The 23,129-nt window shown below is 37.6% G+C and overlaps 2 protein-coding genes across 2 annotated transcripts in view; one reads left to right on the top strand and one right to left on the bottom strand.

Annotated features, from left to right (window-relative positions):
* The first annotated feature begins 636 nt into the window (after nt 1-636).
* napgb (N-ethylmaleimide-sensitive factor attachment protein, gamma b) lies at nt 637-6,798 on the top strand. The gene is made up of 12 exons (XM_085377977.1): nt 637-786; nt 961-1,028; nt 1,136-1,220; nt 2,117-2,134; nt 2,220-2,250; nt 2,356-2,465; nt 3,588-3,654; nt 3,740-3,810; nt 4,021-4,099; nt 4,419-4,498; nt 4,736-4,865; nt 6,505-6,798. Exons 1-12 carry the CDS (start codon nt 731-733, stop codon nt 6,646-6,648), a joined length of 939 nt encoding a protein of 312 aa, XP_085234103.1. The 5' UTR covers nt 637-730; the 3' UTR covers nt 6,649-6,798.
* Nucleotides 6,799-11,407: 4,609 nt separating this feature from the next.
* piezo2b (piezo-type mechanosensitive ion channel component 2b) overlaps nt 11,408-23,129 on the bottom strand; it is a 90,007-nt gene continuing 78,285 nt past the window's right edge. Inside the window, exons 40-52 of the mRNA XM_085377047.1 lie at nt 21,878-22,205; nt 21,487-21,619; nt 20,368-20,515; nt 20,036-20,247; nt 19,684-19,842; nt 18,153-18,300; nt 17,034-17,222; nt 16,633-16,725; nt 15,957-16,126; nt 14,597-14,725; nt 13,797-13,876; nt 13,265-13,466; nt 11,408-12,273 (exon numbers count right to left, since the gene is read on the bottom strand). Coding sequence (XP_085233173.1) covers nt 12,021-12,273; nt 13,265-13,466; nt 13,797-13,876; nt 14,597-14,725; nt 15,957-16,126; nt 16,633-16,725; nt 17,034-17,222; nt 18,153-18,300; nt 19,684-19,842; nt 20,036-20,247; nt 20,368-20,515; nt 21,487-21,619; nt 21,878-22,205 — 2,244 coding nt within the window. The 3' untranslated portion in view covers nt 11,408-12,020. The remainder of the gene's footprint in view (nt 12,274-13,264; nt 13,467-13,796; nt 13,877-14,596; nt 14,726-15,956; nt 16,127-16,632; nt 16,726-17,033; nt 17,223-18,152; nt 18,301-19,683; nt 19,843-20,035; nt 20,248-20,367; nt 20,516-21,486; nt 21,620-21,877; nt 22,206-23,129) is intronic.

The following is a 23,129-nucleotide window of genomic DNA, read 5'->3' as shown; positions in this document are numbered from 1 at the left end:
GCGAACTGAAGATAATCAATGGGCCAATGCCCTGACTTAACAGTGCCTATTCGCTCCCTGATGGAAAGTTAAAGAATTATCTGTGGATGGTTCTTTTGTTGTGCCTGCAACCTTACCAAACACTGGTAGTGTCATGGTGTTCTGTTAGACCTGTTAGTCATGGAGGGTTAAGTTAAGGCCCTTTTAATCCTGCATTAATTTAGCACTCTATTTTTCTTTATATTTACAAAACATATTATCAGCAAACATTAGACTGAAGCTTTGTGAAACTCCTGGAATTTGAAACCACACTGTAGGCTCCCACGTCACCAGACTTTCTTGTAATTGCTTCCAAATTCATAATCCAGACTTTGAGCAAAGGCTATTGTTGTTTTAATACTTATAAATGACTTGGTTTTAAAGCGAGGGCGTGGAAATTACATTTAAAAATCCACTGTGGTGGTGAACAGAGGGGATATTGCCCCCCAAAAATGTGCTATTGTGGATCTGATTGTATAGTTTTTCATTAAAAAAAAACAAAAAGCAAATTTTCTAGCTGCATTACAGTACTAGAGCCAGATTTTCGCATTCCCTGTTGTTGCTGTTTTTTGGTCCAATGCGGCATCCGTAACCTGCGACAGTGACGTTGCGGCCGAGGAGGAGTTCCTGGTAATCCAAACATCGACGAAGCGACATCCATAGTCGTTTATCAATAACATATTCCTCATAACCGAGTTGATCGATCAACATAATGGCTGCTCAGAAGATAAACGAAGCGCACGAGCACATAGCCAAAGCGGAGAAATGGTGAGCCAGGACAAAAACGATTATTTCCTGCTCTGTAGTTTTACTACTCACGTTAGCTAGCTGTAAGGCCACTGTGTATTTTCTGTTGAAAGGTTATGCGACATAAAGTGACTTTATGGTTATTTATCCATCGAATTATAATTGTATTATTTGTTCCTCGTGGTGTGTTTACAGCTTAAAAACGAGTCTGACAAAGTGGAAGCCTGACTTTGACAGTGCTGCATCAGAATACGCCAAAGCAGGTAAAACACGAAACGACACTATTGCTTAAAACTGGAGTGTTTTTTCTTATCATTATATTACAAATATATAATTTCACAGTGAGCTAACCTCTGTGCTTTGTTTCTAGCTGTGTGCTTCAAGAATGCCAAGCAGTATGAACAAGCAAAGGATGCTTATCTGAAGGAAGCTGAGTACCACACAGAAAACAAAACGTATCCTTTCCTGATCAAAGGAAAGGCACAAGTCTGCATATATTCTGTGCAATCGCTAGCCACTTTGTTAGCGGCTCAGACAACAGAAACACAAAGCGTGCAGGCAGTGTAGGGTGTAACCGTTTTTAACCCTGCACCCTGGGTCCTGTTTTAGCTGGGTTCAGGGTGCCTGCTTATCGCAGATTTAACAGCGTACCATAGTTATTCTCACTAGGGGTGTAACAACTCTAAAACCAAGACCAGCAAAACTCTGGCAAAAATATACACAATATATTATAATTCTGTCATTCCATACTGTGAGACCCACGTGGAGATATTGCGTAGAAATATTGAAATGTCATCAGTTTATAATGAAATAATTAAGTGACAAGATTTGTGGCAAACTGATTATTTTCCCATATGTATTTTGTTATTCAACCTCTCAAGGAAAACTAAGATTTGAGCTAAAACCCTGCCATCAAACCCTGGTAAAACAAATCTGGCTTCGAAGAATTGTTACACCCCTGATTCTGATGGGTTTTCATTTCATGAGCACTTTATACGTTGGCATGGATTCATTTTGCCTTGTGTCAAAAATCGAAGGAGGTCTTAATCCAACAGAGCACCTCTGGGACAAAGTTTGAACAGTAGAATTGCATTTGTAAGGTGCTGCCCAGAAATTTGTAACAACTGTAATCCTGCTGTGTCTTCAAGGACCCAAACCTCTGAGGAAGATTTCTAGCAACTTGTTGATTTTTGCTAAGAAGAGTTAAAGTCACTTTAGACTGTGGGAAGTTTGTATCAGGGGTTTAACATTTTATTAATGGAGAATGTAATCTGATTTATTTTAAGCCATATATTTGTTAGCATGACACAGTTTCACTCTTGTTTGGCTATTTCCTTAGCTTGTCCTTCAGGCTTTTTCATGCTGCAAAGTAAGTATAATGCTTAATAACCTGTAATATTGAAGCAGCTGCAAACTTGGAAACACCTGTTTGATTCAAACTCTTATTTCCTCAGGGCTATTGAACAGGCTGGTATGATGATGAAGGTGAGTGTAACCACTCTAAAACCACACAGTGAAGTCATAATAAAACAGATGGAGATAATGATTCAGTAGCACAATTGTAACTCTGCTGTGTTTGCACTGCATCAGGAACAAAAGAAAATGCCAGAGGCCATCCAGTACATAGAGAAAGCCTGCATGATGTACATGGAGAACGGGACACCGGACACTGCTGCCATGGCTCTGGACCGGGCTGGAAAGTAAAAATAATACCTTAATTTACTCTGCTGATCAGTGCTGACCAGTTAAGCATATTTTTTTCATTGGAATGGCGATATGAATGTATTTGATAAACACCTTTCAGAAGTCTGCCTGATAACTGATTAATGAGAAAGTTCATCTTAATTTATATGCACCATACATTCACTGCCAAAGTACAAGTGTTTTAGCTATTGGATGAATAGGTTTGTTGGGTTCTTTAGTAATTAAAAAGATGCAATGAGAATATAATTAAGAACAGGATAATTGTAGCATTATATTTATGCCCACAGCTAACTAAAAGCTAAATTTTGACTGTGATAAAGTGCTGCAGAAATTTAAGGAAACTCTTAATTCTAATTCTGTAGTGCAGCCGTCCCCAGACTTAAGACAGAGCCTTACCATTTTAAAATATGAACGTTTTCTATGGATCTCCCAAACCTTTAAACACACTATCACATCACACAAGGCTAACACAAGAATTTAAAGGTTTTTTTTGTGTGTGTTTTAAATTATTAATTTGAGCTTCTGCATTAGCAGCTTTATTTCTGGCACCATCTTCATGTTAGTTTTTTCTACTATTGATTTTTCAGGATCAAAATAGATCAGAAAATTAATCATCTAATTTTGAAATTTCACAACATTGATTTATTCATTCTATATCTTTTTAAAAATGATTTCTAAATATCTAATGGCAGTTTTAAAGTAAATAATATAAAACCGATTTCTTGTAAATCACTTCATGGCCCACCTGCAGCTCCTTTGCAGCCCACCTGGGAGCTACGACCCACATTTTGGGAATCACTGGTATAGCTAATATGCAGAATTTTAATTTTTTTTTTTATTCGATCCATTTTGTCACCTCACAATGGAGCAATGTTAGATAGGCTGAAGATCATTTTAACTATTAACATTATAAGCTGCCAGCTGCTGGTTATGGCACAAGTCTGATCGCTTTATTGTGATGAGAATTAATGCTTGCATTGTTACTGCCATTATGCATATTTACGTGCTGTTTATTATACTTACGTTAACTTTTTATTCTCAGAAACTGACTTTCAATTCTAACAAAAAATACTCCGACTGAAAAAGAGTGTTTCCTAAAACACATTTTTCCTCCTCAGACTGATAGAGCCTATAAACCTGGAGAAAGCTGTGGACTTGTATCAGAAGGCAGCAGGTGTATTTGAGGTATGGATATCAACAAAGATTTAATAATTTAGCTTTTTTGGGGGGGGTTCAGTCAGCTGTTTTATCCTTTTTTTGTGTTTTGTAGAATGAGGATCGCCTACGTCAGGCAGTAGAACTGCTGGGAAAAGCCTCCAGACTTCTGGTCAGGTTAAAAAGGTAAAGGGAAATAATGGTGGATGGGATGTTAACACTCATCTTTGGTTTTACACATATATATTACCAAGGATCAGATATGGTAACCTTGAAGGCTGGGCTTGGTAAATGAATTTCCTTTGATTTCTCTTCTTGCCTGTTTGATATATTTCATGTCAGTGATGTGTTTGTAAACCTGCTCCTCATCAGCCTTTTTCTGGCCTTTCTAACCAGGCTGGACGAAGCGGCAGTCGCCCTGCAGAAAGAAAAGAATATGTACAAAGAGATCGAGAACTTCCCGATGTGCTTCAAGGTGGCTCAGCTGTTTGTTTTTATATCATGTACATCTTTTTTGCACAGTTTATCAGCAGTGCAACAATCAGGTTTCCATTGTAGGCAATGTTGTGGTGTTTCTCTTAATCTGGTTTATCTTCTCTGCCTTTAAGTCAATCACGTTTTTAAGACAACTTTCTTTTCATTGTCTGCTCCTCATAAAGCAGTGGTTTGAAGAGCAGGCGGGTGGGACAGCCATGCTCATAGCCAGCACTGTGCACCTGAAACGATCATATAAGAGATTTCCTTTTTTAATTTTTTCATATCATTTAAATCATGTTTTTTTTTTTCTTCCTTAGAAAACAACTGCTCAAGTACTGGTTCATCTTCACAGAGGCGACTACGTAGCAGCTGATAAATGTGTCAGAGAAAGTTACAGGTAAGCCAATTCACCTACACTTCATTGCCATCTGTATTATGAAGTTAGAAGAGACTAAAGTCTCCTCGAGCCAGCCTGGCAGGAAAATATTCCGCATCCTCATCAAAACATCAAAGACCAGAGAAAGAACCGGCTCGCTTCTTACTTTGTTTGACCCTTGATGTCACATTCATGGTGTAACGCTGCTGCCACTTACTTTAAAGATGGTTACATGATGTACTGCTTGATCTCCTCCAGCCTGCCTGGCTATAGTGGAAGCGAAGATTGTGTTGCCATGGAGACGTTACTTCAGGGCTATGATGAGCAGGATGAGGACCAGGTCTATCGCGTGTGTAACTCACCTCTGCTGAAGTACATGGACAATGATGTGAGTACTAAGGTTTCATTGTTGTGGTTTGTGATTATGGTAGACTTCTGGCCCCGTTGTGATAATGCAGCGACGTCTGACGTGTTAGCTAAGTTTCCAGAACATTAGGCTTATCATTCGTCCGTCCGTCCGCCTGTCTGTCTATATATTTTATTTAATTTTTTTAATTTTTTTATTTTTTTTGCTGAATGCCAAAATAACGTCAAGATAATCCAAACAATAAAAATGAATTTTAGCCATTGTATTCATGATTGCAGGTTTTTCTCTGTTACCTTAGATATATAATTAATAGCCTTTACAGAGTAAGGTGGAAAATAATGAATGTCCTCAGCTATCACTGTTCCACACAGTGTTTTAACCATCTGTAAAGCAATCCGAGGCTTAATACCTGTCTTAAGGCTGAAAATTTCCCCCACACCACACATGAGTTGGTGCCCTGGTTCCAGATGAGTTGGAGAAAGTTTCTTTGAGAACATCAAGATGGTGTCCAGTTTTTCTTATTTCAATTTAACATGTTTTTTTGAAAAGATGACACAAAATGTCAAATTTTGACCTATGTGCTACTGTGACGGGTGCTTCAAATAATTCCTTCTACCAGATCCAGGGCTATTACTACTGTGTCTCATCTACTCTGTAGATACAGGGTTACCCCCAAATCTTTCTGAAAACCTATGCCATGACTGGAAGTGCACCTCCCTTGAAATGTACTGTAACTACACACTGGATCAACGCAGACTGCAGCAGCTGTGATTGAACCACTCAGTTTGAATGATTCAAGCTACTTCAGCTGCCATTGTTTGAATCAGCAAGAAGAGAGAAACCCCGCCACCAGGTGGTGTTTTGGTGGTGAAATTGCAGAATAGGGGAGCCAAGCAGCACACAAGTATAAATGCTCTCACCTCCTTGGAGGAGTTGATTATATTAATGCTTCATTTAACACACTTAATACTTTATCAGCTTTAATTAACAACTTCAAACCAACTTCTAGCTCACTGCTGTTACCTTTAGTCCAATACTTTTGGTTGCTCCTTCATACTCCAACAACTACTCAGTGTTTCAAGATATATTTCCACTCATTCTGTAAGGCAGACATTTTAGCTGTCTTTGTAGTATGTTAGGCTTTAGTTTAGTTGTTTAAAGTATTCGGTTATTCACCTTTTTTGATTGTTAGCTATCTGTTTGAAATGTAGTCTGTTTCTACATTCTAACCATCCATCTCTTACTTTTAATGAACCTTTCTACTCAAATCTGAACAGGTCTGAAATATTTCTAATTAAACTTCTGTATTTTAGAAGATTAAAGATGCAGCAGGAACAGCTGTCATGGTCCAGGTGGGATTGACATTATTATCTGTCTTAGGTGATGTTAAAATCACCTAAGATGAAAGATGAAAATAAATCCTGTGTGGACTTAGATGTTATATACTGACAACTTCATTAGGACTGTGTTGATTTGTTGTGGATGGATTAGATTAACAGCTGTCATTAGATTTTGATTTAAACGATGCCATATTTCAACACTGCCAAAGGAGGAAATGTGTTTATGGGTTTTGTTATTCGTTTTAAAATAGTTGATTAAAGCATAAATATTGAGGGGCTTTAAATCTGACGGCTAATGACACTCCCCCTCCCCCTCACAGTATGCCAAACTGGCTATTTCCCTGAGGGTACCTGGAGGAGGAGGAGGAAAGAAGAAGAAGACTGCTGCTGCTCCACAGGGTGGTGCTAGTGGGGCACCAGCTCCAGAGGAAGAGGAGGATGACTATGAAGGCGGGCTGTGTTAGCCTTCAGCCTCCAGAGCACCGACTCTACCATCTGCTGCCACCAGTACACCCTCTCTGTATGAGTTAAACAACCTCTGAGCTCTGATATCCTGATGGGTGGCTTTCTGATCTTAAATGTGCAAAAAAAAAAAAGAATAAGAAAAAAATAAATTTTAAAACCCCAAACAGTTCAGTAGGTGTTGGCGTCAACCTGAGTTTGAACAGCCTTTTATTTTGTGTAATCTCTCGAGGTGGATCCTCAGCCTGTTGTATGTACATGTTCTATTATTTCTCGTCTCTTGTGAAGCTGTAAATTTTGCTGTTATTGTTTGCGGGTAGAGTGTAAAATTACTATAGGTATATTCAAATCACACAAAGACTTGATCAGTGTATAGGTGTTTATTTGTACAGAGTTAATTTATTCAGTATTCATGACTATAGCCTGAAAATGTTACTGGAGCAATATGCAATCAGATTGTTATAATGCATGTTTGCAATAACGGAACGATTAAATAAAATAAAATCTATGATAAATCTGTCGATATTAAAGCTTAAGAATGGGTCACGCTGTCATCTTCAGCATCAGCTCTCTCTACTTTTTTGTGAGTATTTTAAAAATAAGACATAATGCAGCTTGTAGCCAGCTGTAGACTGTTTTCCTGTCTACCTCCAGCTCTGTGTTACCTTATAATAAAATAGTCATGGCTGTGTCTTTATTTCTTAATTTCCTCTAAAATTAAAGATAGTATACTAATAAAAAGGGGACCATTCAGTGAAGATTTCAGGGCTGTAAATGTGAAAAGCCCACAATAAGTACAATATCACCTAAATGCCAATAATATAAAACAATATCACTACTAAAGGGATTGTTTACATTTTTAAATTTGTGTTGTTGCTGACTTATTGTATATTCCTCAAAGTCATATCTTCAAACTTTGCACATGCATCAATAAACATTTCCGTTGTGTGGCATTTTATGGTCTCTGTACATTTTCTTAAATGAGTTAGCAAACAGATTTTCCATATCAGCGAGTCTAACAGCGGCTGCAGATGTCTGCACCAAAATGGCTCACAGACATGTAATGACTGTGTAGCTTCCTAAGACCTATTTATCTTTGATGAGGCTAATGCTTTCTCTCTGTTAAGCGATATTTAATGTATACCCATTCATGCTCTTTTTGTGATGCCTCTCATACTGAATGACTCCAGTGCATCTGTGCATTAGGTGGATCAAAGCTGGACTTGAGTGGAAAACAAATTAGCAGACAAAAATAAGAAGTTGTTTCATGTGTGGGTTATTAGAACAGAGTCTTGTGCATCGGACTTAGTTTGACTTAGTTTTGAGCTGATATACAGATTCCCAATTTAATAATTAAATACCGCTGACAAATCTTTTTTTCTAGGGCTTAGTCCTTTTTAGTTTCTAGGTCTTTATATTTTCAATCGCATTCACCCACCTTCCCCCAAATTATGGATTCTACAGGTGTTAAAACATGATGAAGCAAAACTTCAAATTTAAAAAGATAAGAGACTCAAGGAATCTTCCCACAAATGCAAACCTAATATTTCCACACTCAAACCACTTACGCATGACACATTTTCTATTAGCTAGATTTTGTTTTTCTCCTCATCAAACTTCTGTTTTTCTCTGCACAGCACCACATGCATAGAATGTGCATACAAGCATAAACAATCAATATGCAACTGAAATATGAACTTTCAGCTTTAATTCAAGAGGTTCAACAAAAGAATCGCGTTAACTTTTCAGGAACTGTTCCCCATGGTTTCAGTATAAAATATTTTTTGCATTCTTGATATCAGATTTCATCTGTGTTTAGTTCTTGTTTTCATTCCACAATATGCCAACTGCTTTCAATGAGTGACAAGTCTGAGGGGTTTAGCATCCAGACTCTTACTATGGAGCTCTACTGTTGTCCTAATGTAGAACGTGCAGAATGTAGTTTGGCATTGTCTTGTTTAGTGAGAAACGTTTTCCTGAAAGGCAGTATATGTTACTCCATAACCTGTTTATATCATTAACAGATGTTCTAATTACTCATAGTGTACACTAATGTACCCCAAATCATGAATGCCGTTTCCCTAGCAACTGTCTGCTGATAACAAGCTGGATGGCTCCTCTCCCCATGTGCCTGCTGTATGCCGTGTGTGGTCAGACGACGTCATTGCAACATTCATGACCCTGAGAAGTAAGCAGTGTTTCTCAATCTTGTTTATATATAGGTTTCTTCACAGAGCTGTAGCTAGCATTCTTGGATTCAGCAACAAGTTGTGTTTACTGAGAGTGGATGTCGGAAGAACTTAAATGCACTCCAGATTGAGGTCATGGACAGATGGCTGGACATTCTCCTTCAGGATGTTTTAGTAGACAGCAGAATTCATGGTTCCATTTACCACAGCAAGTCTTCCAGGTCCTGAGACATCAAAACAGCCCCACACCATCACGCTACCTCCACCGTATTTTACTGTTGGCATGATGTTTCTTTTTTGAATGCTGTGTTAGTTTTACGCCAGACGTAACGGGACTCAAATCTTCAAAAGAGTTCAGCTTCGGAAGATCCCTTCAGTCTTGCGGATCATCGAGATGTTTTCTGGGAAAACTGAGACGAGGTTTATGTTCCTTTTGCTCAGCAGTGGGGGGTTTTGTCTTGGAGCTCTGCCATGCAGGTCATTTTCATCCAGTGTCTTTCTTATGGTGGAGTCATAAACTCTGACCTTAACTGAGGCTAGTGAGGCCTGCAGTTCTTTGGATGTTGTTCTGGGGTCTTTTGTGAACTCTTGGATGAGTCTTCGCTATACTATTGGGTTAACTTTGGTCGGCCGGCCACTCCCGCGAAGCATCACCACTGTTCAGTTTTTTCGCCATTTGTGGATAATGGCGCTCACTGAGGTTCACTAGAGTCCCACAGCTTTAGAAATGGCTTTATAACATTTTACGACTGAAAGATCTTAATTATGTTGTTTCTCATTCTCAGTTCCTGAGTTTTCTTTGGAATGCAGCATGATTTCTGGCTTTTGAGTCTGCTCCATTTGATTTTTTGATTGAGCACAGGTGTGGCAGTAATCAGGCCTGGGTGTGGTTAGAGCAGAAATGAACTCTGGTGTATCTCTAACTGGGGGTGCAGTAGGCAAGACTTGTGTTGTCTTTCTCTAATATTTACATTTGTTTGATGATCTGAAAAATTTAACTGCGATAAACACATACACACACAAAAAGGAAATCAGGAGAAGGACTAACTCTTCTCTGTATCTCCATATCTTCTCACTGTAACTCTGCAGGACAGTGTGCATAGATACAGAACACATGTACAGTGCCCTTTTGCAGTTTTGCCTTTGCCCACCATTACAGTTAATTGTAAATCAATCAATATGATTAAAGTGGAGACTTCCAGCTCTAATTCAAGGGATTATACAACAATTTTGCACGAGCTGTTTAAGAATTGCAGTCATTTTTACACACTTTTTCCCATTAAAATAATGGGACAAACTAACATAAATTTAAAGAGTATTTTTTAATGTTTGAAAACAAACTCTTTACAGCCGATATCTGCCAGAAGTCTCCACCCTGGAGTTGCTTTGCTACACCTTAACTGCGGCCTCCAGTTGCAAAATTACACTACAAAAAATTGTCTTTGTTTCAAACATCGTGAGTGCACTGTATACTTACCTCTAACACACGTTTCATAAAATATCCTATTATTTAGTCATCTGTCCCATTATTATCTCTTTTCTTTTATCTTCCACTACCCATTTTTACCATGAACTACAGGACTGTAACTTTGGAGAATTGTCATGACACACAATAAAAAAATAAATTATCACAAATCAAAAGAGAGAAACTGATATGCTAAAATGAAATTAAGCATGAGAAGCTACAATTTAAGGGGGGGGGGTCCAAGCCACGCATGTTGCAGCTCTTTTCCATCACAATCCTGTTAAAACCCACTAATGTGACCCCCAGACTTACAGACCATCTTCACACACACACAACAGCCGAGTGCAAAAAACGCCACACCTTTCCACATGTTTTATTTGAAGATTTTTGGACATTGCCTTAACATACAAGTTCAATTTTCACATTTCATTCCCCTGCGACCTTTCCCTTTAATGTAACCCCTATGTACAAGTATTGCAAATTAGTCATGGCAATAATTAAGGTTTTCACTCATGCTAAATGTCCTCTAATGCATAGTTTGGACCAAAGGGCTCCAAGTCTCAGCCCTTTGTGTGTTTCTTCTTTGATGACTGGATGCACAGCTGTGGGTGCCAGCGAGGTCCACAAGTCAAAGAGTCTACCGCCCGAAGCACATTACCCTGATGTAGAAAACCAGACCTCTGCTGCTCTCGACTCAAACCGGCTTGCAGATGATTCAAAATGTTGATGAATGACAAAAAAATGTCAATCTCTGCAGGAAAAAAGTCCTTCTTTAATACAGCTTTTAACTGTGTCACTGTGCAGTAAAACTCCGAACAGTTTCCACATTTTATTTCATGCCATTTAAATAGTTCTCGTCTTTTCTACAATATCATGTTTTTTAAGATCCACAAAAGCCTACATATTACCGTAACATACAATGATTATCTGTGAAAACAGCTCTTCCTGAGAAAGGTATGTAGTTCGTAAGAGTTTCAGTTCTTCTCATACAAACAAAATAAGGCAAGTAAAGATTGTCTGGTAATCTTTTGTTTTGCATTTTGTTTCCAGAGTGGCCTCTGACATTTCTTTAAAAAAACAAAAAAAAAAAGTAATCGTGATGTCTGAAAGTCAAATTTCCCTTGCTCCACATTCTTAAAAATCTTATAGGAACGGCAGCTCAGCATTGCACAGTCTCAAAATCCAAACGTTCCAGTTGGTAAAATATGTGATTGTGCTTGTGTGGTCGTTGTTGTCCACTTATTTGTCAGTGGGAAGCCCTTAAAGAGTAATGCTGCAGCCAGTTACTGTTTCTCTCCACCTACCATGCGATTTTGAAAATATTAGGGACAGATGTGAAGAGAAATTAGGGACTTTTTGTCTTTTAATTTCAGGAAAATTGCGCCTAAACACCTCGAACTGAAAACCGCCTGCTTATTTTATCCACTGGAGGCAAAACCTTTGCAAGATAAATACAGCACCTGGAAATCTGTGCTCAAATTTATTAATTGTGACAGTCAAGGTTGTCATTAATGAGTAAAAAATACCCCAGTTTATAAGTCCAAATAAAAAGGTGTTTCCCTTTGGAGCTAACACTGTATCACTGCCGCCCGAGCTCAGCTGACGAGGATAAAGTTGGCCTTCATTTGCTTTGGAGGCTAAAACAGCTGCTCACACCAACAGAGCGACTATCCAGTGTCTCTGAAAAGATCTGATTCAACTTCATTCATTAAAGTTTCCCTCACTGAGTTTTCTCCCGAGTCCACTTGATCATAGTCTCTGGCGAGCGGTAAAGGAAGATGAGTTTAGAGTACATGTCCTCCTCCAGGTCCAGCTCCCCCGTCTCTCGCACCAGGAAGATATCGGTGCACAGCTTGAGGATGCGGTCCACGTTGGGCAGCTCCTCGAACATGATGGTGTGGGAAATGCCACTGAAGAACTCGCGCACAAACTTGCCGATGACCAAAACCACAGAGGCGTACAGGCCCATGATACTAAACAGGAAGGAGAAGAAGAAAACATTCAGATTTTGGATTCTTTTAAATTCTTATTTCCCTGACTAGAAATCCAAATATAATGTATCAAAAAGGTAAAACATATGATATTTGACAAAAGCTGTGAACGCTGTACTTCTCTATGATATTCTAAGAAAATAATTTGATTGTTCTGTATCCCAACTGCCAAAGGATTCGGTTAATTTTTGTGAAGAAAAAGTATATGAATCGATCCCACGCTGTCTCATCAGCATCCAGCCGTAACCCCATTTTTGGTCATTTGTCTTTACATTTTGATTTTGTATCATATACACATAAAAAAGAACTCAGGCGAATCCTCCCTTAGTTATGCTGCAATAAGCCTAGGCTGCTGGGGGCTTCCCATGATGCACTGCTTCAACTTCACTCAAGAAGGTTCTTGGATGAGAAATCAAACGAACCAAGAACAATTCTAGTTACCTTTTTGTTAGATATCTTTAAAAAATGTTTTTCACTTTCGAATAAGAGACCGCCCCCAGTTATGAACAACATTAGGTATTTTATACATGTCAAAGTAACATTCACAAATCTCGCATAGTAGAAATGAATGTAAAACATGTAATATTTCATTTATTGCTGATAAGGGTGTGTCTCGCATGAAAAAAGGGAAATGTGACAATTTGGTAACAAAAGCTCAGTGAAGCAAATATAGTCCACCAACACAGTCTGCCTATTCTGTGTCAGTGTCTTTAACTAAACATTCAAACTGGTTTTAAATACATTAAAATAGTCTGATATGAAATGAAATTAATCAGTCAGATTAGTTTCAATCAGTAAGCATCAGTTCCTATCCTTACTTATCTTGTGACTCCTCTCATTATTCTTTATTTCTGCTATAACTGCTATTAACCCACTGGCTGTACAATTTTCAGTAACTTTCATAATATAATTTTTTACATATAAACACAAACATTTCACTGAAATACACAACAGAATATCACAAACCACGTACCCATATCCAGCTAGAAAGCCCAAACTGGGCGGGCTGACTTGGTCGCTGAATACGAACAGTTCCAGGCCTGCAGACTTTAGATTGGTTAGATTGGTCTTGCTAGGCTCTGTCTGATGGACGATCCACCATTCTTTATCATTGCTGTCATTAGCTCTCTTCAATTTCACCTTAATGTCATAATAGTCTGGGCGACCGTCCGTTTCTACGATAAAGAAATAAAGAAGTTTTGTCAGAAAATGTAAATCAGATTTATTTTGGAAAAAAATATACAAAAGCTTTGTCCATCAAAAGTAAGTATATAAATTGATGTTAAAGAAATTTACTCACCCATTAAATAAAATGGCTTATGTACTTTTTGAAAAGCATGAATATGTTTTGATATTTAATAGTCAGAAATTCTAATCTACTACATCTCCTATTGAGATGGAGCATCTTTACTATTTTTTTTCTTTACTGTTACCAAATCAAATAACAAGGATGAAAAATTCACATCACTCTAACACTCTGTACACAGTGACAAATACTCGGGCACCTCTGTAAAGGCTTTCAACGGGTTTGGACTCCACATCGCTGGGTGCTCGAACATAGCGAGGGAAAACATTTGTTAGTGTCCTGCAGGAAAAGAAAAGCTGTAAGTGCTTGCAAGTTAATATTTTATAAATATTATAACAATTCTAATGATTATATTATATTATGGTTTTGTATGTTATAGAGGCGTGCCTTACTAATTGTAAAAATGTTTACTTTTTAACAGATTTGTAAATCCACTTCAGTCTAACAAAGCAAACATCACATATTCACATATTTTTCCCAGAATTCGTCGCTTATAACCAAATCACACCAAACTGTTTATCGATTAAAGAAGTTGTCTTTTTGCACATTTTAATACATTTTCTGACAAAAACAAACATCCATTGATGCTTCACAACCAACGGATGATGTCAGCATGGCTTCGTCCATCTTTTATATACAGATTATGTTATATTTAAAAAGACCTTGTCTCGCTCCAAAACACACCAGTCAGTTGAAAAATATGCTACCACTAAGTGCTGTTAGGTTTTATTGTTTGCTAGGTTAGTTTTGCCCCTGTTTCCAGTCATTATGTTAAATAAATGCATATAAGTGACACCTGTCTTCACATGTCACTGTGGACTTGCTTTACTAATACTCTCCATACTTAATTTATGTACAGCCATAAAATTTTAATTGCCACTTTCGAAAATAAGAGGGAAAATTATTTAGCTGAGGGGGAACATTTAGCAGCTCCTGGTTACTAGAGAACACAAACTGGCAAAGAGTAAAGAGAAAATGTGTGGCTGATACTATACTCACACTTCTGTTATGTTACGTTCATCTTTTAACAGATCTATAAGGTCCTGTTTTATGTTTTTGTCTTCGTTTGTAAGCAACCTTGTTTTTTTTCCAGATGCTGTTTCTGCCTTGGCTCCCAGGCTGGCGTTTCTAAAGGAGAAAAAACATACTTAAATTATGCTTAAGGAATTTGTATCTTTACATTTAAAATTAAAATGTTGTTCGATGCGAAGCAAGGTAATTGGGGTTATTATGAAAAAGCAGATTTGCAACAAAGCTGGTAGACTGAGGAGAAGTCTTGTGAATGAGGGACAATTTAACTAGCCCTTGCTGATGTCTATGGGTCAAAAACTTTGACAACAAGGTATGATGAATGTGTATGTATGGCTGAGTGACTCCAGTGTCAGGAGTGGCTTGGCCCTCCCTATATAATAGGCTGACATTGTCATATGTTATTCAAAACAAGTCCACTTCTTCCTCACTTCCATAGCAAGGAGGGTGGTCCCCAGTTCTCTTGAGTAGCATGAGCATAACCTTATGTTCTCTTTCACAGCATTTATTTCATCTCTCACTGTGGGAGAAATACTGACTCCCTGATTCCGAGACATGCCTGTTAAGAAGACAACTGTCCCCCAATAACATTTCACAGAGGAGACGCTCCCACCTGGGAAGAACCTACACTGAGGGCTGAATGCACCAGGTTAAGTGCTGTCACATCTAGCTTGTAAAACAGATGTGCAGATGTGTGAGGTGAGGGCCAGCATCCAGCTGAACACACCTCCTGGATGGAAATTGATTTAAAAAGAGCCCATGAGGTTGTAGTGGGGACCCCTAACGTGCCCCAGGCCAGCAGGAGGCTGAAGACCCCTGTTAGTATAGGCCACGGCAATTGCTCCTACTATCCAGTGGGAGAGGCACAGTTTGTGCTTTAGCCCAGCACACAAAAAGCTGGTCACCCTGGGTTCTGTCCATATAAACAGACAGAGCATAGACTGGACACAAGATTGCTCCTCTGAGGTGAAAGGTGTCAGGTAAAAGCCCGGCAGTTCTATAGGGGAACATGTGCTCTGAAGGCTGGCCTTTCCCTTAGAGATGGGGTGAGGACTGTAGTATTTTGGAAGGGACTCCGAGTAGAGCAGCTACTCTTCCACATTGATAGGCGCCAGTTGAGGTGATTATTGCACTTTTGCCAGAATGTCATTGATCTTACGTCTTTGGTCATACACTACTTGTAATGTGATGTCGATGCTCTTTAATAATTATCTTTTTTGTTTCATGATGATAAAATAAATAACTTAAATTTTATTACTTATTAATTAACCCTTTACTAACAGTTATTATAAAGTTTTAGCTATCTGGAAACACATTTGTCCCTGCGTACCTTTGCACAGACCAGGACACAGTGATGGAGAAATCATCAGTAGAGTTCAACATCTCTATCAAGCTAGCTCTGCTGGGCGGACTGATGGTCCACAGAGAGTTGGAGCTGCCTTTCAATTGAGCAATGATCAGGTCCTCATAAATGTAGCTCTCCAGCCACTGCATGGCGTCCTAATCCAAACACAAAATCAAACAATTGGAATAAATATAATTCAGTCGCACTAAACCAATAATCTGTCAGCTAAGCAAGTTTAAATTAAGGTCAACATGCACACATACACAAATGGACTGTTGATTGTTAAAACTGTTTCAGATTCAACTATAATTCAACTATCTAATTATAATCTTCCACTGAATATTAGTACATATCTTTTTGTTTCCTTCAGGAAAAATTTATCCCCTGATTTAAGGGTATGGATGGATCTTGCTAACCAAATTTGCTAGCCTTGACCTTCTCAGTCAATACGTAAAATAAGCTTCCAAAACCAGTTGATGACATCATCGTTGTTACGTCGATCCTTTTTACTGTCTATGGTACTTTAGTAGAGAAAGAACTACTCGCATTATATGGGAACTACTTTACATCAGAGATAAAAAAGTATTTATTTCTCAAATTGAAAACACATTATGGTTTGTAAATTATGATCTTCTATTTGTATTTGATTTCGTATACTTACATCTTTCTTCTTATAATATTCTACAAAGTTGCGAAATTCCTTTTCCGTCACATGCCGCAGTTGCTTTTGCTGCGCGCTCATGGTGAAGATGGGCTGTGGAAAGACAACGTTTTGAAAAAAGTCTAGTTAAAGGTGAATACACCTCTAATGATTTTAAACCAAGCACTTGTTTCTGGTGAACTTAATTTATTCATACAGATTAATGTGCAGTAACTGTCGTGAAACTATGCCTGATACACACACATACAAACACACTACATTAAATCCTCCACCCTAAATACACTAAAATATCTCCCTCAGTCCACAGGTACCACATAACCATAAATGTTACCTCTAGACATTTGACAAAGGACCTGTGAAAAGAGGTGCCAATGATTTTATATAAGAAATTGTGTCCACACCTGAAAGCCTGCCAGTGTGATTTCAAACGAGACATCCAGCGGAGTGTTGACGACTCCAGCTACAGATTTCACGAGGGACATGAAGAGCAGCGGAAACCATACTATACAGATCAGCAGCACCACAATCATTCCTCCCATCCCATACTTCACCACTTTCTTCTTCTTCTGGCCTCGTGGCTGGGGATACCTCTGCAGAAGGATGACAGAGAGGACACTGAAATAAGTTACTGGTATTAGATGGAGAACGTAACACAGAATTCCCCCTGATCCTTTGCTTTAACAACAAAGTCAACGCAATTTTTTTTGACAAATTTGTAAAAGTAAAAATGTGCAAAAAGTTTCATGGAGGGATATATTTCAGACTGACTGGGTAACAACTACGAGAGAGCAGTGAATAAAGATATTTTCACTTTTGTTATTACAAATGCAGAGAGCTGTGCAAAATCTACACATCAGGCACAACTTTCTCATATGCAAGCTCTCTCTCTCTCTCTCTTTCTCTCTGCACAAATTTTTCACTATATATATATATATATATATATATATATATATATATATATACATACATACATACATACACATACATACATACATACACATACATACATACATACATACATATATATATATATATATATATATACATACATACATACATACATACATATATATATATATGTATATATATATATATATATATATATACATATATATATACATATATATATATATATATATATATATACATATATATATATATACATATATATATACATATATATATACATATACATATATATATACATATATATATACATATATATATATATATATATATATATATATATATATATATATATATATATATATATATATATATATATATATATATATATATATATATATATATATATATATGTATGTATGTATGTATATATATATATATATATATATATATATATATATATATATATATATATATATATATATATATAAATAAATAAATAAGATTTACCTCCATAAATCACAAAAGTAAATTTCAGTTTAAATTCCAACATGACAGACACTGGCCCTGAAACAGATTTTTTTACACTACACTAGTGCCACGATGATAAACACCTTCTCTGACTCTCTCCAGCATTTCAGGATAAAGATGTGAGCGTAGATGTCCTCCACACAGATCCAGCTGGACAGAGACAGCGAAGTGTCGGTCCAAACCCAGTCCATCACGGCTCGGAGCTCCGTCAGGAAAGGTACTAGACGGAAACTGAAAACCACATATCTTCTTTATTAATCTGGCATAATGTGAAAGCTCATGATATTATTGCCTATATAACAAGATACTCCTTTAGTCTACAGCATACATGCCAAACTTATTTAGCTTCCTGATTTTATACCATAGCGCATAGCCTTCACATGTAGAGTATTTTGGAACTACTCAATTTAATTTAATTCAATTTTATTTATATAGCATCAAATTACAACAACTGTTGCTTCAATTCACTAAATAACTTACTTTTAAACAATATGCAAAGATTTAGAAATATTTTTTTGTAATTTTAAATACATTTTTTATTTTAAATAGTAGTCATAGTTTTGTGTGGTTTCAGTCCTTTGTATTAAAGTCGGCATGACCATACAAGAAACAGCAGTGCACTGTATTTGTTTTCACACTGCTGGGCTCATCCTCTCCTTCGAGACATCCCTTCTCTTTGCTGGTAACCCGCCATGTATTTTAAAACACACATTAAATTGCTATTAAGTGAATAAAACCCATTTTTGTGGCTTTTTTATGATGAAGAAATAACACCAAAGATTCCTCTTTCATTCAGTTTAGCCAAAAAATAATGAATTTTTTGTTATCAATTATAGATGTGCGGAAAAGTGGATATAGATTAGGTAGAAAAAGTATTGTGTTTATTAATTTCACACCCTTTTATGCATAGCTTGACTTTCATATTTTTTAGTTCACACATGATCTGGAGGCCTTCCCAGTGGCCTGATGGTGATTTTCTTGTTGCTGGTAAACGGTGAACTCAATCAGCAAACAGAGCTGTGCAAAATCTACACATCAGGCACAACTTTCTCATATGCAAGCTCTCTCTCTTTCTCTCTGCAGCTTCCATGCACGCAGGCTCCACATGCAAACTCTCTCCCTCTCTCTGTTTCTGTCAGCAAGGCAGGCAGTGTGAACCATGTAATGTTAGACACGTTGATCAGATAAATAAAGAAAAAGCAGAAGGGTGAGAGACGATGAAATACAGAAGCAGCTGAAAGTACCAGCTAGCAATAGGTCAGTCTAAAACACAAGCTAATACATCTTTGGATCTAGCTGTGCAGTCAAATAAGTAATAATAATGCATATAGTAATAAGCTCATAAATCGAAGTATCCAAACAGCATATTTTAGAGATCTGTTATGAATCTATTATAAATTTAATGTTAGTGCTTACCGTTTCAGCTGCATTAATGAATTAAATTCTAAATGCTAAACTGATCAAATATAACATAACTAGAGCGAAAACCAATGCTTATGTTTCTATACAATTCTCCTTGCAATTCTGCTTCACCAGCACCAGCAGCAGCAGCTAGCAGGGCCTTGGACATGTTTGTCCAGCTGGAAGAAATGAAACTCTCTCTGCATAACTCACCCCTGGAACAGGAAGAGGTTGACATAATTGTAGCTCTTTGTGAGGAAGTTTCCCAGAACACGGGTGGGATAACCACAGCGGATCTGATAGGCTGACAGCCCGAAGTAGATGCACTTGACAAAATACCACATCTGAGCGACTGTGTTCTCACTGAAACGTCTATGAAAGGAAGAAAACAAAGACAGCTGTTGAACTGAAAAAAGAATGCAGCTGGTTTTCTAACTTTGAAGAGCAAAATAAAAAAAAAAATGCACAAATATATTGGACGCCATGCTGTCAGATGTATTTTATCATTTAAATTAATTAGGATGATTCATCTCAGCTCTCACGTGAGCTAAGATGAAGCGCTTACTTGTCTGTGACCTTTGGCAGGATGAAGAACATCCAGAAGTGGATGCCAAAGACCAGAATGACCTGGAAGATAACCTTGCCCATAACAGACTTTCGGAGGTAGAGGGCCCGGTCCACCACCATGGTGCCAAACTGGATCAACACCATGACGAGAAAAGCTCCCGGGACCTGATCCTCTGACAGCGATGATGTGATGTCCGCCGCTGAGTGTTTCTACAAGGAAAAGGTAAACATAAAAGTCAGTTTTATTAAGTCACGTAACAAAATTCTAATTGTTGTTGTCACTTGAGGTGAACACTGTCATTTTCTTCTGCAGATAAATTCAAAACTTACACCAAATGCCCAGAATCCAAACACAATGATGATGAAGTCAACCGTGTCAGCGAGGAACATCAGCACATAGACGTCGGTGACTGCGCTGTACTCTGGATGAATCAAGTTATAGAAAAACTGCCTCATGGGAAGATAGATACCCAAAACCCTACAGGGAGCAGAATCAGTGTTATTAGAAAGCGATCAAACAGACGCCTGAAGCTTTTTGTGTTTGTGACCTTTCTGAGACTGTGTCATTTTGTAAGGAATCTTTTACAAAGTTTCACATACTGAGGTCTGCGCAGAAGAGAATAATCAGCCTTCAGACTACTCTAAACACTAGGATGGAGGAATTTTTCAGTTGTTGGGTTTTAATGATGTCAGTGAGAATCTGATATTGCATCTACAGCCTCCTGTGTGAGCATCTGCCTGCTAATCAAACCCTCAGTTTGTTGAGGGAAGCCAATCAGAAGAACAAGAGCTTAAAGTGTCCTGTGCAGTTTAACTTAGTTTAATGATGAACTGGGGGTCTTACAAAAAGATAAGATAAAATGGGATTGTTTTTAACCATTAATCATACAAAGCTACTCTAAGTCCAAGAATAAAAATATGTAGTTGGAAATAAAGATAGTAAATCTGCTTTACATTTAAAAACCGCTTATAGGTTTTTTTCTGTGCGTTCAAACAAAATCACTTCAAACAAGTCTATATAACAGCACTTATTTCATATGAAGAGCTGAACTTATTTTGAGCAAAACATTGGGTTTCGGTTACTGTCTTACACATTATATCTGGGAAACCGCTCATTGCATTGCAATTAAATTTAGAACAATAACATGTTTGGAGTGTCTGTTGCAGCACTTACAAAAATGACAGTGAACGGTCTAACGGGAATGCTGTAATTAAAGATCCAAATTTAGACCTTTGAAAGGTTTAAGCTGCTGTATCACCACGGTGGTTTTCCACAGTGCATCTTACATCATTCATCAAGAATACTTGCTGAGCACACTTCTCAGCAATGCTCTCAAAACATTACAAACACACTTTATAGTCAGTAAGAAGCTGTGGGTGGAATTAAAGAGAGAGAAAAAAGAAACACAGCCACTTCAACTTTTACAAAGCAGCTATGTTTTGTGCTACCGCTTTATGATGAAAGCTTTTGCTTTGAAGAGCTGCTCCCTCAGTTTCTCTATGATCATCTGTTTGCGGGTCTTCTGATGGACGCTGGCCTCGCTGCCGCTCTTGCGGCTGCTGTTGCGAGAAGCTGTACTTCCTGTGGAAACAATTTACATTTTCAGTTTTAAATGACCCGTGTCAAAGCTCTGAGTTACTGACAAACGCAATACCAATGCAAGACTTTCTATTTATCGTTATTTTTACTGTAAAGAACAAAGTTTACGGTTACCACAAAATATCATATTTCTTCCAGGTGTTTGTTTTACAGAAATACTGCAGCAGGGGATTTCTTAAATCCACCATCCAACAACAATTTAGTAGCAGGAAATAGCCAAAAGGGAAAAAAAGCCTTCACCTCTCTTAGATCTTGCAGAAGAGTGAAGAGATGGATGAGAAATGTGTGAGCCTCCACTGGAGCTCTTGCGCCGCTGGTAGGTCTGCTGCTGCTGCGAGTAGGGCACCTGAACGTGTCCTGAATCTATGGAGGTCCCGAAGTTTATGGACCTCAGGGTCTGATTGGAGCCTCTCCTTTCACTGTTTAGTGACGAGCCCGGTTCCGACTCCTTCTCACTCTCCTCGTCTTTTCTCTCGTCTTCAGACTCAGACTGACTTCTGACTTCTTCAGACTGACAAGGTGCCTCTTTCTTTACCTTGGGGTCATCCTCATCCCATAGACCATGGCACTGGTAATGAAAGGTGGAAGGACTGTTATTTCCATATCCAAATAAGATGAAAGTGAACAGGTTTTTTTCCCCAGTCATAAAGCTGTCCTACCCTCCAAAAAGAAAAGAAAAACATAAAAATATCACTAAAATCCCTGATACATGTAACCAATGAAGCCACAAACCCTCATCGTGGTAACAAATCTTTAATTTTTATCTCAGCGTTACTTCAAATACTTCAAATTCCCAACAACATAAATACATCTTCTTTGGTTCCTTTTACAATTTCTACAGGTAAAATAAAAAAAAACCTAAGTTTATATTATCTCTGCTACACTGAAAATAACATTTTTTCCCATAACGGTTTAGGGAGTAAATGTGACTGATCATTAGGTTTTATAACAGGACTCATTAGAAATAGAAGATGAGAGTGATCACAGTAATCGGCCTTTCAAATATTGAGAGGTGCACGACCAGCTGACAATACAACGTTAAAATCGCTACGTGACACCCACAACGAAAGTGACGCATCGAGCATAATGGAACTTTTATTTGGCTCTTTTTTGTAATATTTAATTGAGCAGTTTTGCTATTATTATTATTATTATTATTATTATTATTATTATTATTATTATTATTATTGTTGTTGTTGTTATAGTTATATGGGTTGATTCTATGCAGTATAATCTGTAAACTAAGTATAAGTGACCAAAAAATCAAATGCAAGGCTTCATAAAAAAGCTGGTCTTCTGTAAAAAAAAAAAAGAAAAAGAAAAAAAAAAAAAAAGGAAAATATCAGATAGCAATGACAACCCGCATTTTAGTCATTATATGACATAAAAATATTGGCAGCAACTAGCGTAACCCCTCAGCCTCAGCCTAGTAGATACACATGTGGTATCAATTTAAAAAATCCTTTGTTGCCTTGTTCTTAAATCTTATATC

The sequence above is a fragment of the Diplotaxodon limnothrissa genome, linkage group LG18 (assembly GCF_057381915.1).
Source record: "Diplotaxodon limnothrissa isolate DT_005_m linkage group LG18, D_limnothrissa_male_GT1.1, whole genome shotgun sequence".
Classification (NCBI taxonomy): domain Eukaryota; kingdom Metazoa; phylum Chordata; class Actinopteri; order Cichliformes; family Cichlidae; genus Diplotaxodon; species Diplotaxodon limnothrissa.
This window is presented reverse-complemented; position numbering and strand designations above follow the sequence as displayed.

Bases quoted from the DNA above. Each gene is read 5' to 3' on its own strand.
- napgb (XM_085377977.1), top strand. From the start codon at position 731: ATGGCTGCTCAGAAGATAAACGAAGCGCACGAGCACATAGCCAAAGCG. The intron at 3,655-3,739 runs GTATGGATATCA...TGTGTTTTGTAG, and splicing joins AGGCAGCAGGTGTATTTGAG to AATGAGGATCGCCTACGTCA. The intron at 4,866-6,504 runs GTGAGTACTAAG...TCCCCCTCACAG, and splicing joins TGAAGTACATGGACAATGAT to TATGCCAAACTGGCTATTTC.